The sequence below is a fragment of the Halichoerus grypus genome, chromosome 8, assembly GCF_964656455.1.
Source record: "Halichoerus grypus chromosome 8, mHalGry1.hap1.1, whole genome shotgun sequence".
NCBI lineage: Eukaryota > Metazoa > Chordata > Mammalia > Carnivora > Phocidae > Halichoerus > Halichoerus grypus.
Window position 1 is genome coordinate 63,911,124 of NC_135719.1, and position 15,145 is coordinate 63,926,268.

Sequence of the window (15,145 nt, forward strand, 5' to 3'; positions counted from 1 at the left end):
TTTCTTTTTCAACATCCGTGGCTTGGAAAGTTATTTTTTTCTAAATAGAGACACCGTATGCTAATGCCCCCCCTTTTTTGGCATTGGCAATGCCTTTCTTTGAATTAACTTGATGGTGAATATTTTTCCAAATTAAGTGCAGAGAACATACTACTTTCTATTAAGCAAACTGGGAGGGACTGGTACATTTGAGAGTGAGTGGGTGAATGATGAATGAATGAACATGAGTATCTTTTGACTCTCCCTAACTCAAGCTGGGACCACCAAGGCTTTGACAAACAGTCTGAGGCTATTGCTGAGTTAGAACTAGTTTTACGCTTTCTGGGGACATTTCAGCATTTCTCAGAAGACACTCTTTTGACTGGCCCCAGATATGTCTCAGTGGGATTTTTTTCTTCAGGCTGTTTCTTCTTTGCTAGTTTGAAAGGTCAGGTTTCTGTTATACCCAGACATCTGATCTCATAAAGCTAACTATGTGGCTCCTGGGAGCCTTACCTGAGATGTCCGTAGTACCCAGGGCTGTCCCCAAAAACTCATACCAACTCCCGGCCTCTATAATTCAAAAATTACTCCTTAAGACCAATGGAGAAATTCACACCTTTGGGAAAAGGTGGACTCAGCATGGTTGCTATTTAGAGTTCCCAGAAATTCTACATGAACTATTTGGAAGCAAACTGGTTTTATGAACTTATTTGGTTCAAAATGGCCTTTTCTGTTGTGAGAATAATTGTGACTCCATGAATGGAATAAAGTAGAATGATGTTATGCATATATTTTAACTTCCTGTTTTTTTTCTTCATAGATATAAATGAGTGTGAAGTATTCCCAGGAGTATGCAAAAATGGCTTATGCGTTAACTCTAAGGGATCATTTAAATGTCAGTGTCCCAGTGGGATGACTTTGGATGCCACAGGGAGGATCTGCCTAGGTAAATCCTGAGCTCATTACTTTTCTAATGGTCATTTCTTAAAGATTATTAAAAACTCAGTGAGTAAGATAAAGGTGAATATTTGGTTCTAAGTACAGTTATACATATCCCAAATTCAGCATTTCCATTAGGATCCATAGTAAGTTCCTTGACAAATAGCCTTCCTTACTCAAGCTCTTCATTTATTCTTTATAAAAAGAGTAGAGAACATGTTTAGTTCTTTATTGATGTGTAACTATTCTTTAAATCATTACCATCACAGTCATTATTCCAGAACGGTCAAATCTGCCTCCACCAACTCTAGGATACAAGGTGAATGGTGGGGAGAACAATTTTGCTTGATTAGAAACTGTAGCCCATCCCTGCTAGGCATGTCTTGCCATTGGCCAGATGGACAGGTCCTTGCAAGAAACCCTAGTGGGTGTGAGTGAAGAGTGCCACATTCCTTAATAGTGAACCTAAAGGAGCCCAGGGCCACTGTCACTTCTAATCACGTTGGGATTCTCCATGCCAACTGCGAGAGCCCAAGTGGCATTGATATGGAAGAGATTGGACCCTGAGTTCTCAGAAAGCTGCCCTGTGGGCTCTTACTGGCAGCAAGTTGGAGATCCCACAGTCATGTGTGTGGCATCTGGCAGACAGATTCTGACCCTACTTCTTTGGCTTCTGCCTGCTGGGAATATGTCTCTTGGATCATTCATTTCCGAGTCCATGGCCCTGAAAATGATGCTTGGGTACATTGTATATCTGAAACCATATTCCTCTAAAGAGCATCCTTAGTGAAGGACCACTGTAGGTGGTTAAAAGAGTAGGATGAGGTTAAGGAATTTGGATCATTTATGAATTAGAACTAAAAAAACTTGAAATATAGAGCTTTATGGTTTATAATGTAAGCAATATGGAGTAGAAAAGTTGGAATCCAGAGGGGAGAGTCTTCTCATAACCACGGATGTCAGTTAATCTCATTTTGAGTCCACTTTTTTTGTTTAGGAGGAATTGGCATTTAATGAGAACCTTCTTCCAGGTTCTTCAGTTGAGAGATGCTTCAGTGTTTAATTTAGAAATCATGTAAAAGGTATCCATATATCTCATTAGAGGCAACCTGAATGGAAAGTTGCCCAGAAGGCTTCGGAAGCTTTCTAACATTAAAGGATGTTCAGGCACATAGGTGAATGGTTAATGACCACATTGTGAAGGAGAGAGAGGGAAGATAATGCCTTAGGTTTTAATTACACTTTACAGTTTCCAGACACAGAATCTTATCTGAGCTTCACGGTACCCCCTCAGAGATGGGTGCAACATCATTTTATGGATGTAGAAATTCAGGGTCAGGGTTAATAATTTGTCTAAAACAAACAACTTCTTCATTGCAGGACAGGACTGAGTTCCAGGTCTCTTGACATCTGGTATATCACTTCTTCTACTCTTCCTCACGATTCCACGAATTTGGGGTTGGGGTGAGATGTATCCCATGTGTACCCAGAAGAATGTACACATAAGCACATGTAGAAGTGAAAGAAATACTTGAGAAGAGGAGAAAATCGCTTTTCTTTGCTGTTTTTCCTCTTCAATCTCAAGTAGGGCATTCTTCGTTTTGGAATTTAACACTGCACCTCTTCAAAAATGAAGGTGTGAGGAAAAAGTGCTGGAGCTAGCTTCGATGTTCTCCAGTGAGAAAGAGTGCAGTTTCCTTTTAGCTAGAGAGGAGGTCAAGGCATGATGGAGTGCATGTATTGGTAGGAAGCATGCCTGTACAGGGAGAAAACATCTCCCCAGAGAGCACTGTGGGATTTCTCCGAATACCGTTCTTTATGTAGAATTATCAGAAAATGCCTAAAATCGAAAGGAAAGTTTCCAGAAATAGGAGGTGCAAATAAACAGGAGCTGCCAAAGAAAAGAAAGCCTTTTATCAGGTGGGAGTACTCCTCAGAAAGCCTGGACTCCTTTTGAGGAAAATAATGAATTCCAGCCAATAAATACATAGCAAATTATTATGTACATTGTACCTTGCCTAACCCAACTGGCCGGCAGTTTGGGGCAGTGGAAATAGGGTAACTCTCTCAGCCTCCCTGTGTTCCATCTGGCAGATATCCGCGTGGAAACCTGCTTCCTGAGGTACGAGGACGAGGAATGCACTCTGCCTGTTGCCGGCCGCCACCGCATGGACGTTTGTTGCTGCTCCGTTGGGGCGGCCTGGGGTACTGAGGAATGCGAGGAGTGTCCTGTGAGAAACACGCCGGAGTATGATGAGCTCTGTCCCAGAGGGCCCGGATTCGCCACCAAAGAAATTACAAACGGAAAACCTTTCTTCAAAGGTACCACGGGTTTCAGTGGGCTGATTGCTCTTCTTTGTAGACCAAGAGGAGGTTCTGTTAAGAGGAGAGTCACAGTGACTACCAGCAGCGTGGCCATCCCTCAGTTGTCAACACACACACACACACACACACGCACACACACACACACACACACACTTTCCTCACTTTCTGAGTTATAGCAGACAGATGTTCACTCTGGAACGGGTTCTCTTTTCCCACCTTGCAGGACTTCCTGAGGCCAGTTGCCCCTCCCATTAGCCACTTGTTAAGTGTTAAAGTAGATTTTAAAACTACCCTCAGCCAAATATCAACAAGGAGGATATCTTCTCGGGGAATTTTTAGTCTGTCAGACACCTCTTCTCTGCTGCTTTAATCCAGGTCACGGCAGCTCACCTGAGTGTACCGTGGGGGAGGTGAATGGCGTGACAAACCCAGCGGCAGATCCTCTTTGTCCAAAAACAGTGAAAGTCATTCTGATGGCAAGCACATTCCAGTGACTTCTGATATTTCAAACCTTATTTCAGTTTATTATGCTATCATCTAAAATTCATGTGAAAAAATGAGAAGTTCCAGACTTAATCTAATTCCAAAATTGATTAACTTTTTATGCACAAGGATACAGAACTTGTTTACTTGAGCATATGGAAAAATCATGACTGGTTTCTGAGAATTCCAATTTTTCGGAGAGGCCCAGCTTATATTCCTGGTGTAGATTTTTGTCTTGGTTGCCCATTGTGTCTGGGCCTAGTTATTATACTTCACAACCAAATCAACTTATAAAAATGGGAAGTGAGTATATAAATATTGTTTAATTATCCTTACATAAAAGTGTATTTTTTTTTTTTTGTATTGAGTGTTTGATCCAAGACGCCCTGCGGATTAAAATTCTGTCTAGAGAGACAGTTTCTAGATGACCCTCTTAAATGTCTCTTAAGTAAATTCAAAGGAATTTGAATGATTTTTTTCCAAAGGCTGTGGCGATCCATTGCCACAGAAGAACTTTCAGAATTTTCAAATTGTATACATGTTTGAGAAAATATTTTAAATAGTATACATTTATTTACAAATCATTTCAATTTTAAATGACATCTTTTTTGAAGTTCTTATATTTTAGGTGTATCCAAGAAAGCATCAGAAACACAGATGAATATCTCAATCCACTATACTCTCAATTGGTTGCTGGGGGCAGTCTATTCCAATCATCTTCTGTGTGCTTTAAGTAGAGATGCTAGTGGTTTAGAATATTTATTCATTCATTCATTCAGCGAATACTGAAGTGTTTGGTATGTATCAGGCAGTGTGCTGGGCTCTAGAAGTCCAAATAAATGCACTCTTTACTTCCCTAATAATGCTTTCTAAAATGTAGACTAGAAATGTTTACAAAGTCATAGTTCTCATGGATCATTACACATTCTTTAAAGTGCATATTGCCAAGACCTTAAATCAAGACCCTCCAGCCTCCTGGGTTTAAAATAGAGGCATTGAGAACTCCTTACAGGATGCTCAGGAACTTTCTGCACATTTTCTTTTTCTTGAAGATATCAATGAGTGCAAGATGATCCCCAGCCTCTGCACCCATGGCAAGTGCAGAAACACCATCGGCAGCTTTAAGTGCAGGTGTGACAGTGGCTTTGCTCTTGACTCTGAAGAAAGGAACTGCACAGGTCAGTGAAGGGCTCCCCTTCGAGGGACACCCAGTAGAACTCTTCCCCTTTCCCACATTGCCACAAGAATGAGAGCTGTCCTGGGACTCACGTGCTGCTGCTTGCTGCTTGCATTCAGACATCGACGAATGCCGAATCTCTCCTGACCTCTGTGGCCGTGGCCAGTGTGTGAACACCCCGGGGGACTTCGAATGCAGGTGTGATGAAGGCTACGAGAGCGGATTCATGATGATGAAGAACTGCATGGGTAAGCATGTGACCAGCTGATCCGCACAGGTGAAAAGGGATTCCCCGAGGCTTTGATGACTCAGAGCCTCCCTCCCAGGCTCCTTCTGCTCCCCCAGTGCGTGGGTCTCCTGACCAGTGTGTCTGGAATCAGTCTGTGGCAGAGGGAGGCTGACATGCAGAAAGCATGAGGGCATTCTTGCTGTGGGTTGGTGGTGGCCTAGGACACCAGTTATGGGTCCCAGAGAAGCGAGTTTAACACCTGAAAGAGATACCCCAGGGAAGAGAAACAGTTCAAACATTAGCTGTATTAGAGGTCACATTATTATAGGGTTTCTGTCCAACATTTCTAGAAAAAGAGATTGATTAAGCTGGCTGCATTAAATCAGGTTCCCTAGAAAGAAGCCTGAGATCGGGATTTTTTTTTTTTTTTTTTTTTTGAGGAAGAAGCTGTAAAGAAGCGAGGGAAGTAATTTAGGGCAGGGCAAGAGGCCTCTTAGCTTTAACCTGATCCCACAGGGGATTCTGGAATGTGCATGGTATCAAAGAGCTGTCCCGCCTTTTGGCCAGGCCAGATTGTATACTCCCTTGTCAGCCACGGGCAGCCCCCAACATTTGAGGGCATTTCTGAGTGAGGTGAACAGCTGTTCTCCAAGAAGGGAGCCTGTGAGCCCTGAGCAGCTAGGACTCCCAGCAACTGGGGGCACTGAGGAGCGCACTGGTCTGGGGCCCAGGGCAGGACACCACCACTATCTTCTACATGAGTCGTCATCATTTTGCAGATATCGACGAGTGTCAGAGAGATCCTCTCCTATGCCGGGGAGGCGTTTGCCTAAACACCGAGGGAAGTTACCGCTGCGAATGTCCTCCTGGTCATCAGCTGTCCCCTAACATCTCAGCATGTATAGGTAAGGAAGAAGATTTTCAGACCACTTATTGGTCAGTTGTTCAACCCACATCTCTGCCACAGTCAGAAGCTTCTGGCTGGATGTTTGCTATTTTTATTTTCTAAACAGACATCAACGAGTGTGAACTGAGTGCGAACCTCTGCCCCAATGGCCGTTGTGTGAACCTCATAGGGAAGTATCAGTGTGCCTGCAACCCCGGCTATCATTCAACCCCCGACAGGCTGTTCTGTGTGGGTAAGTGCTCTCTTCTCTTTTATATTTTCTTTCACTTAGTCTCTTTCTAAAAACACTCCAACAATGTTCTCTGAGTTCTGTTTTCATCACTAGTTACTTTTCCTTCATCTTCCTTGTTTTCCTGTAAGTAAAATTCTTTTCATAGTGGCTCATGATCTTTGGATCTCACCTCCCTTGTCTGTTTAAAGAACCGTTTAAATGAAGGATCTGAAATGTTTTAGCTCTAACAAGCCTGATTTGAGCCTGGCTGCTTGGAAGAAGGAACGGTAGCGCAGGCTTTGTTTATGCACGTGCATAACCCAGGCAAATCAGCAAGTGAGTGCTAAACACCTGCAATTAACGAAGCTTGGGTTTGGTGAGAAAGACAGAAAACAGAGGGTATGGCGTCTGCCCTTAGGTGGCTTAGATCAACTTAGGAGATTTCAAAGAATAATTATTGGCAAGAAGACCATGTTCTGTTCATACCTTGCATTGAAACGGAGGCCAGGTCTGGCACTCCTTAAAGATGGGGTTTTGTGGGACAAGCATTTTGCTTTGTGGCTGGCCCTCTGTAGGTGTAGTTGTGCTGGGAAGAGTGGCAGAGAAAGCCCTCTGGGTTTATTGTGCCCAAAGTCAAAGTGAAACTTTGTAAAAACTGCCAGTTTTTGCCTGGTTTGGGGTGTACATCATGTGGAACTGCCAAGTCTTACATGGTTTCCACCCAAAGCCATAAATCAGCCCAAATTTTTCTGAAACATGGCCCAGGACAACTCAGAATTCCAACTCAGGTTCTTGAAAAGGATTGGAACCTCAGCCAATTAAATTGAATGTCAAGTTTATAACTGAATATGTGACCCAGAGAATTTCATCCACGTGCCCATTATCATAACTGGGATTGTTCCTTTAGCCCTAGCATTGATCCTACCTGGCATGTGGCACCCCACGTATCGTGTAACTGATTGTTCGTCTAACCCCCAGGCTGCAACATAAGCAGTATGAAGGTAGGGATAGGGTCTATTTCATTCATGATTAGATTCTTATCTCTAGCACATAGTAGGTTTGTACTTTATATTTGTTGAAGGAATGGAACGATGCAATGACTTCCATTTGCCCTAGGATGTTTTTGTTTTGTTTTGTGTTACGTTGCAAACTTTAAACCCGTGCCATGATCATAGACACAAAGAAAGGTGATTTTCTTTTTCTTTTTCTGAGACATCGACGAATGCAGCATAATGAACGGTGGTTGTGAGACCTTCTGTACAAACTCTGAAGGCAGCTATGAATGTAGCTGTCAGCCAGGATTTGCACTAATGCCCGACCAGAGGTCATGCACTGGTGAGTAGGTTTTAGCCTCCTGTGAAATTCTCAGTAACAGGTCCACACTTAGAGCGGTTCAGGGCCCAGACTTTGTAGTCAGACAGTCCTAAGTTCAAAATTTTGTTTTGTCACACATTTTAGCTATGCGTCCTTCATAAAGATCCTGAGCATCAGATTCCTCATCTGTAAGATGGGGTTCAGATTGCCTGTGTGGGAGAATGCATACAGCTCTTTGCACAGTTCCTGGCACATGGAGTATAAGATATAGTTTTGAAGAATCTGATCTTTTGGCTCACTTCCGGGCTACTTGGGGTGTGTTCCCCTGGCCAGAAGCATCAGCATCACCCAAGAATGTGTTAGAAATGCAAAATCTTGGGCCCCACCCAGACCTACTGAATCAGAAACTTCTGGGGATAGATCCCAATAATCTATTTTCACAAGTTCTCCAAGTGATTCAGATACGTGCTAAAACTTGAGAACCACTGCTCAAGTTCACACTTCCTATTGTATCATCCTGGGCTGGAAGAGCCATGTCTCCAGCTAGAGCTGAGAAAGGAGGTTGGTGAGACTGGTTTTCATTTTGGTTTCGGTTAAGAAGAGAACTTGGGTTTAGGGATCAAAATTACTTTATCATATCTAGAAAAATCTCCCCAGAAAACCTTAGAAATTTGACTATAAAAGTTAAATGTTGAAAATGATATAAATATATTTTTACTGAAAGTGCATTTAAGTAGATATGCTTATTTTAAGCAAGTTTCCCCTTTACAGTATCAGTAAACCAGAAGATGATCGACCTTAGGCATTTAAATTTAACAATGAGGAAAATAAAATAAAATCCACAATTACTGTTAAATGATCAAATGATGTCAGGGATAAGATTGCTAATTAAATAATGGATTTCTAAGAAGGTGCGGAGCTTGACGCTAAACAGCATGTTGTAAATCTTGAAAATGGTTCTCTGCTTTTTCACCTGGGATAAATTGATGGGATAATTTAAAGCTTCGTTTGGATTTGAGAGCTAATTCTCTTATGCAAATAGGCTGAGTTTATTGGACTTGATTCAGTTAACTTTTTCACCACTTAATAATAAAACTAGTATTAACAACATGCTATCGTTGGTTTTCTTCTCTACAGACATTGATGAGTGTGAAGATAACCCCAATATCTGTGATGGCGGTCAGTGTACAAACATACCCGGGGAGTACAGGTGCTTGTGTTATGATGGATTCATGGCATCTGAAGACATGAAGACTTGTGTAGGTGAGCAAAGAACACAGAATTTCCCATTTTGTCTGGTTATTCACAAGCACTGTTAAATTACATAAAGATTAGTTTGGGAAGTTGATAAATGGATCCTATGGGAAAAGTAAGGATATTTAGGGCCATATTATTAATATTTCAAAGCCAGCATTCCAAAGAGCAACTTTCTTGTGACTGTGATATGATGTTCTTGTCAGATATGTTATTTGGACTGAGCTAACCATTGGTAAACCCCACACAGATATTTGTTTTAAGTCTGTGCATTATTTCTGTCCACTTATCCCTTCTTATGCTGTGACTGGAATTTAGGTCTTTTAAATATTTTACTAAAGACAAGCAAAATTTATTTCTGACAATAATATAATAGACTCTAGACCTGATTGTATTCTATTGCTGTGTCTTCAAATTTGTTGTACTTTTCTTCCGCAATATCTAATCCCATTCAGTATCTTTGTAATCTTAGACATTGTAGTTTCATCTCTAAAAATTTGATTTGGGTCATTTTTCACATCTTCCCTTCTCTACTTGATAGGTCCAATCATTCCCCTAGCTTTTTGAGCCTATTAAATAGAGTTATAATAACTGCTTTAATGTCCTTGTCTACTAATTCCATCATCTGTGTCAGTTCTGGGTCATTTGAGTAAATTGACTTTCTTCCTCATTATGGGTCATATTTTCCTGCCTCATTGAATGCCTGGTAATTTTTGACTGGATGCCAGACATGATAAATTTTGACTTACTAGTTGCTAGATATTTTTGTAGCCCTGGAAATATTCTTGGGCTTTATTCTGAAACCCAGATAAGTTATTTGGAAACAGATGGGTCCTTTCAAAGTCTTGCTTTTATGCTTTTAAGCAGCAGTTACTCTGAGGCTTATTTTGCCCCATGACTGAGGCAAGACCCTTCTGAATTATGAGATTTTCCAGTCTGACCAGTAGGAACAGGCACAATTCTGGGCCTTCTGTGAGCTCTGATGATTGTTCCCTCTAATTCTTTTGCATGGTATTTCCCCTAGCTTTGAGTAGTTTCCTTACATGAATGCATTGATCACCACTCATCTGAATATGTGACAGGGACCCTTTGCAGGTCCCCAGAGCTCTCTCTCTCTCTGCAGCTTTCTTCTGTCCTTTACTCTGCCCTGTAAACTCTGGCTACCTCGGCCTTCCAGGACTTCCAGTGTTATCCCCTCAACTCTGGGACACTACCCAGCTCCATCTGTCATCCCTTTCCCTATGTCATGGTCTTAAAACTGTCCCTACACCGTAATCCGGGACATTCATAGAACTCACCTAGCTTGTTTTCTTTCTGTCAGGCAACACCATCTTCTGTTGCCTCTGAGGTCCTTTTGCTGGTGTTTCATACAGGAAAATAAATTCCATCTCTATTACTCCATCTTGGCCAGAAATAAGAGTCTAGAATTGAAAATATTTAAATTCTGTCACATTTAGATCTTCAGAAAACCTTTACCGAATATTTATGAAGTGAATGTCATAAAAAGTAGATAATTTTAAATTTGGGAAAGAAGTGAAGTTTGTAACTATCTGCACTAAGACTATTAGTTCATCTATCCTTTCTTTTAAATATTGGAAACTAAAATGTTGGCAGTTGCAGACTGAATTAAAATTTTTATCTTGCAACAGAATATGCTGCTTTAAAAAGTTTTCTAGACTGTCACATCAGTAAGCTCTAAGTGCAGCCTAGAGTCAGTCAGTTTATTTGCTTACTTGACCTCCTGCTCATGGCCCAGATAAAGAGCCAGTCGACCTGGTTAGCCTGCAGGATAGAAGGCAAGTATGAATTGAGCTCTGTAAATATGACACTTTTTTTTTTTGAGTAAAAAATTTTCTGATTTATTTTCTAATTTCCAATTTATTTGTCATAGTTGTTTTATCTCAGGAAAAAAGTTTTCAATGGTATCAAATAGTTTTATGTATTAATAATATTTATATTTTGCAGATGTCAATGAATGTGACCTGAATCCAAATATCTGCCTAAGTGGAACCTGTGAAAACACTAAAGGCTCATTTATCTGCCACTGTGATATGGGATATTCAGGCAAAAAAGGAAAAACTGGCTGTACAGGTATGTTTTTTCAATTCGAACAAAAAACGCTTGATGGTTAAGAGACTACTACTAGAGTAATACAAGTTTTAAAACTACTAACATTTTAATTGCTTTATAAAGCATTGTGTATACCGTTTTTCATTAACTTAGCCTGCCCTTCTTTGAAACTTGTCATACTTTAGATCTACGCTGAAGCTTTTTTCTTTACCTGTGAAAAAAGGCATGTTGGATGAATTACCACTATAACTAACACCATAAATATCACATTTTTATGAGGTTAAAAATCACATTTTTATAACAAAGTAGTTAACATGCTAATTACCAAACATTCCTATCCCTTTATTAAAGCAAGCCTCTCTCGTCAACATTTCATTTAAGGTTTTATAACTCAGGTTTTAAAGAAACATCCTGTAATTCGTATTTTTCATCAATTCCCATCAGTCTTCCAGTTCCTTAAATTAGTGTGCTTTTGATGTATTAAGTTGCTTTAGCCCAAATAATTCCTGGGGATTAGCAAATCTTATGAGGTGATAATTAAACCATTTGTAATTTTGTTTGCTTAATACCAATAGTCCATAAGAAAATCTTTTCACAATATTTGTAGAAGTTTATTTTATTAAACATCAAATAAAAGAAGTCACTCTGTGTGGATGATATTGTTATTAAGCGTTTAGTTGGTGTTTTCAAATTTGAGGCCATGATGGTAAGTATGTGGAATAATATAATAAAGCTTTACTATAGTTACTTATAGTAATATAACAGATTATGGGATATAACATAATTTAAAACATAATGGAGATCATGGTGAGCTTGAATTAGGTAATGGCATTATTTCTTTACAAATAACAGACTTTAATTCCAAAAGCCAGTTTGGCAAGCCCTTGTGACTTGAAACGAACATTAAAATATTTGCAGATTGGCAATGTAGTAAATGTCCTTTTCTTAATTATATCAACATTTTTTCAATAAAGTTTGCAAGGATATTTATTATCATTCCAAACTGTCCAATAATGCTAAGTTTCAAATTTATAGATATACAAGATAATGCCAATAGTATTACTATTGGTTCAAAAATGACAAATTCTAGCCAAATTATAAAAAGAAGCATGAAGCTAGAATGCCCTCATGCTCACTATATTACTCTTCATATGAAGCATGGCTAGGGGTCCATTCTAATAAGTGGAACAGTGTTTAAAATCTCAACTACTGGTCTCTGGGGTACAAATGTTGCTTAGCTCAGTATGTCTATGGTTCATGCTTTATTGTAAGCTTTCCAGATAAATATAGGACTTGAGGTAAGGGGTGGTGGTCTGGCACTAATGTAGGGAAAGGTAAGATAGTTCCATATTGCATTTTACCTAATAGAGGCTAATACCATTGTTTGGTTCAGTTGAACTCACTGAAATTCAGCCGAGAGAACCAAGAGGCTTACAGAGGGAGAAGTTAATCTAATGGGACAGTCTTCATTCCCTATAAGAAAAGGATCTTTAGAATTTCATGCTCCAAATTCCAGCTAACAGAGGCATGTGCAGAGGCCGATTATTTTAGGCTTTTCACCATGAAGAGAGGTTAAGTTTTCATACAATAGTAATATCATTGTAGGTAAATGAGATATAATATATATAATGCCCTTGGCACAGTGCTTGGTATACAGTGGCTGGTCAATAAATAGTAGCTATTGTTGTCACTGTAAAATGAGACCTACAGACACAGTGTCTAGAAGCCATTTTGATTAAAGTTCAGCAAAATTCTATACTACTAGTTACTGATACATGCTTGAAATTGGTTTAAACTCTGTTTATGCAAAGGCTTGTTTTTCATAATTGAGTTTGCACTGTGGTGATGAGAGCCATCTACTCCATATTAGATGAGATGACACCAGTTTTACACTAAGAACAGCAGTCTTTTGGTAAATTGCATGAACAGAAACTTAGATTTGAGGTCCAAAAAATACTCTATTCTTTCCTACGGGCCAACATCCCCCTACTTTTAAATTGTAGCCTAAAATGACTTTTCAGTTTCATCGAACCCAGCCAGCACTGTCGGGAGAAGACTGGAGTTTCATAGCCCTTTTGATACCATAGCAGCGGGGCATGCGATATTCTCATGTGAAGTCGTAGAGCTCTGGATTTTATTGCTCGTTCTTCCACTGGTTCATGAGCTTGAACATCTCACCAGGGCGCCTTATAGTTATGCAAGTGTTCCTCTTGGGTAAGCACCCCTGCAGTGAGGTATGGAAAGGGGGTGCATCAGGGAGGGAAGAAAAAGAGGTCCTCTGTAAATACTGTTATTCAACCAAAGGTATCATGTTTGATTGGAAATGACTTACACAAACAGAAATTGGCAGCGAGTTTGGTATACTTAAAAACAAGTTTTAAAAAATCTGAGCCAAAATGTATTTTTAATCCCATGTAACTAGGGCTCTTTTAGCCTGCTTTTAGTTTAAAATTAGTGTCTCTCCCAACTTAGAATACCATCAGGTTACCCTGGTGATAGTCATGTTAAAGACAAGTGTTTATAATGTCCCAGGCAACTAATGTACATAGAGATATGTATCTTGCCTAATGGGATAAGCAAGCCACACCACAAATAACAGTGAAGAACAAACCTGGAACAATGTTTTTGATGATATATGTAAATATATTTTTGTACATATATAATATATATACAGACATACAATGTGTATACTTACAATATCTATAATATATGTGTGTGTGTGTATATATGTATGTATATATATTTGAGTACCCTGTAAAGGAATTATAAAAATATGTATGCTATTTCATAGGGAAGAACGTTGTTTCATGAGAACTCAAAAAATGTCCTCTGGGTTCCATTACAGCTTTGTCTAAATATTTCAGTCCCTTGTCATTACTGATTGTTTCCATTTTAACAAATAAACATGTTTTTTTTCCTCACAATCACTTTAGCAGTGCTCAGAATCCACCCACTGACTTACATTCCTAGCCCACACAGATGTTAAGGTTTTCTTTTTTCTCCTTAAGCTTTGTTCAAATCATGGGTATTGCTGAGGAGAACATTCGATTTAATGGAGGGAGAATGTCCATTTGCTTAAAATCTAGAACACAGCTCTTCTGTCCTTAGCGTAAGGGGGCTGGATTACAGGTGTTCTGTGGCCCACACGCAAGGCTTCTGCTGCTCATTCTACATCTTTGTAATTAGACAACAAATTGGAAGAAGGAGAAGCAGGTTGCTGCTAGGTGCCATCCTTGGTGGGTCCTGGCTTTCACAAACTAATTTGTAAGAACCTGCCTCCCATCACGTGCTCACTCAGTCATTTAGTGAGCAAGCATGCCATTAAAATCAGAATTGTTTTCAGTTAGAATAGCAGCATATCTGGGTAATTCCATTTCTCAAACTCTCTGCTTCTTTTCACACGAGAAATGTTACTCATAGGTCTTAGTCCATGACAGAGAATCATATACTTCAAAACCATCAGGACTCAGGGAGAATTTGTGCCCATTTCCTTCCAGCTTCTTATCACTGCTAATTGTCCTCTACTGGCTGTCAGCCTGTGAAAACTCCGTGGGTGTTCAGTTAAATCGTCTTGGCTCGAATTTGGATCCAAATTGAGAAACCCAGGCCTTCACGTTTGGCCTCTCCATTTACTCTCATGTCCTCTACCAGCCCTGCTGCGACCGATGCCCAGATGGCAGGAGGGCAGGTGTGTGGGGGTGATACGGCCTCCCCGCCAAGGCCAGCGCAGCTAAGAGCACAATCCCTTACTCGAGTGTCAGGGGACACACCCAGAACCTGTGAGTGGGGTCTGCTCAGACCACACCCTTGCCTGTCAAGACAGCCATGCAAGGAGGACCTTTGAGTCTTTGTGAGGGAACTTTGGTGGGGTTAAGGAGGTTGCAGTGTCAGCCCTAAATTTGAATTTCCTTGCTTTTCTTGGCGTGGGCTTATTCTTAATCTTCAAAAAGGAATTTTCTGTCTGGAGCAAACTTGTGGGGGAAAGAGAACATTTGTACAGAAAGAGATGTTCCTGGCAATCATGTGCTATGTTGCCTTCACACTATTAAGGAGTAGATATTTGAATACAGCATTTTGTTTGCTTGTTTGCCTTATGGCTCAGTTTCCCCTTCTGTTTGCTTTTATAATGAAGTGCAGTCTTAGGCCCAAATCTGCCATGGAAATAATTAATAAATAATAGTTGGCAATAGTATGCATGCACATATACACACATGAAAGAGCTCTTCCTCAAAGATGCCTTTACACCTTACGACC

The 15,145-nt window shown here is 40.1% G+C and overlaps 1 protein-coding gene across 3 annotated transcripts in view; it reads left to right on the forward strand.

Annotated features, from left to right (window-relative positions):
- FBN1 (fibrillin 1) overlaps positions 1 to 15,145 on the forward strand; it is a 225,317-nt gene that overhangs the window by 146,655 nt on the left and 63,517 nt on the right. For all 3 annotated transcript variants that reach the window (XR_013450471.1, XM_036075961.2, XM_078079391.1), the window contains exons 23-31: positions 803 to 928; positions 3,016 to 3,243; positions 4,782 to 4,907; positions 5,026 to 5,154; positions 5,915 to 6,040; positions 6,149 to 6,274; positions 7,466 to 7,588; positions 8,705 to 8,830; positions 10,787 to 10,912. Coding sequence is in view for 2 of the 3 variants with exons in the window: in XM_036075961.2 (XP_035931854.1) it covers positions 803 to 928; positions 3,016 to 3,243; positions 4,782 to 4,907; positions 5,026 to 5,154; positions 5,915 to 6,040; positions 6,149 to 6,274; positions 7,466 to 7,588; positions 8,705 to 8,830; positions 10,787 to 10,912 (1,236 nt within the window). In the remaining variant the exon portion in view is untranslated. The remainder of the gene's footprint in view (positions 1 to 802; positions 929 to 3,015; positions 3,244 to 4,781; positions 4,908 to 5,025; positions 5,155 to 5,914; positions 6,041 to 6,148; positions 6,275 to 7,465; positions 7,589 to 8,704; positions 8,831 to 10,786; positions 10,913 to 15,145) is intronic.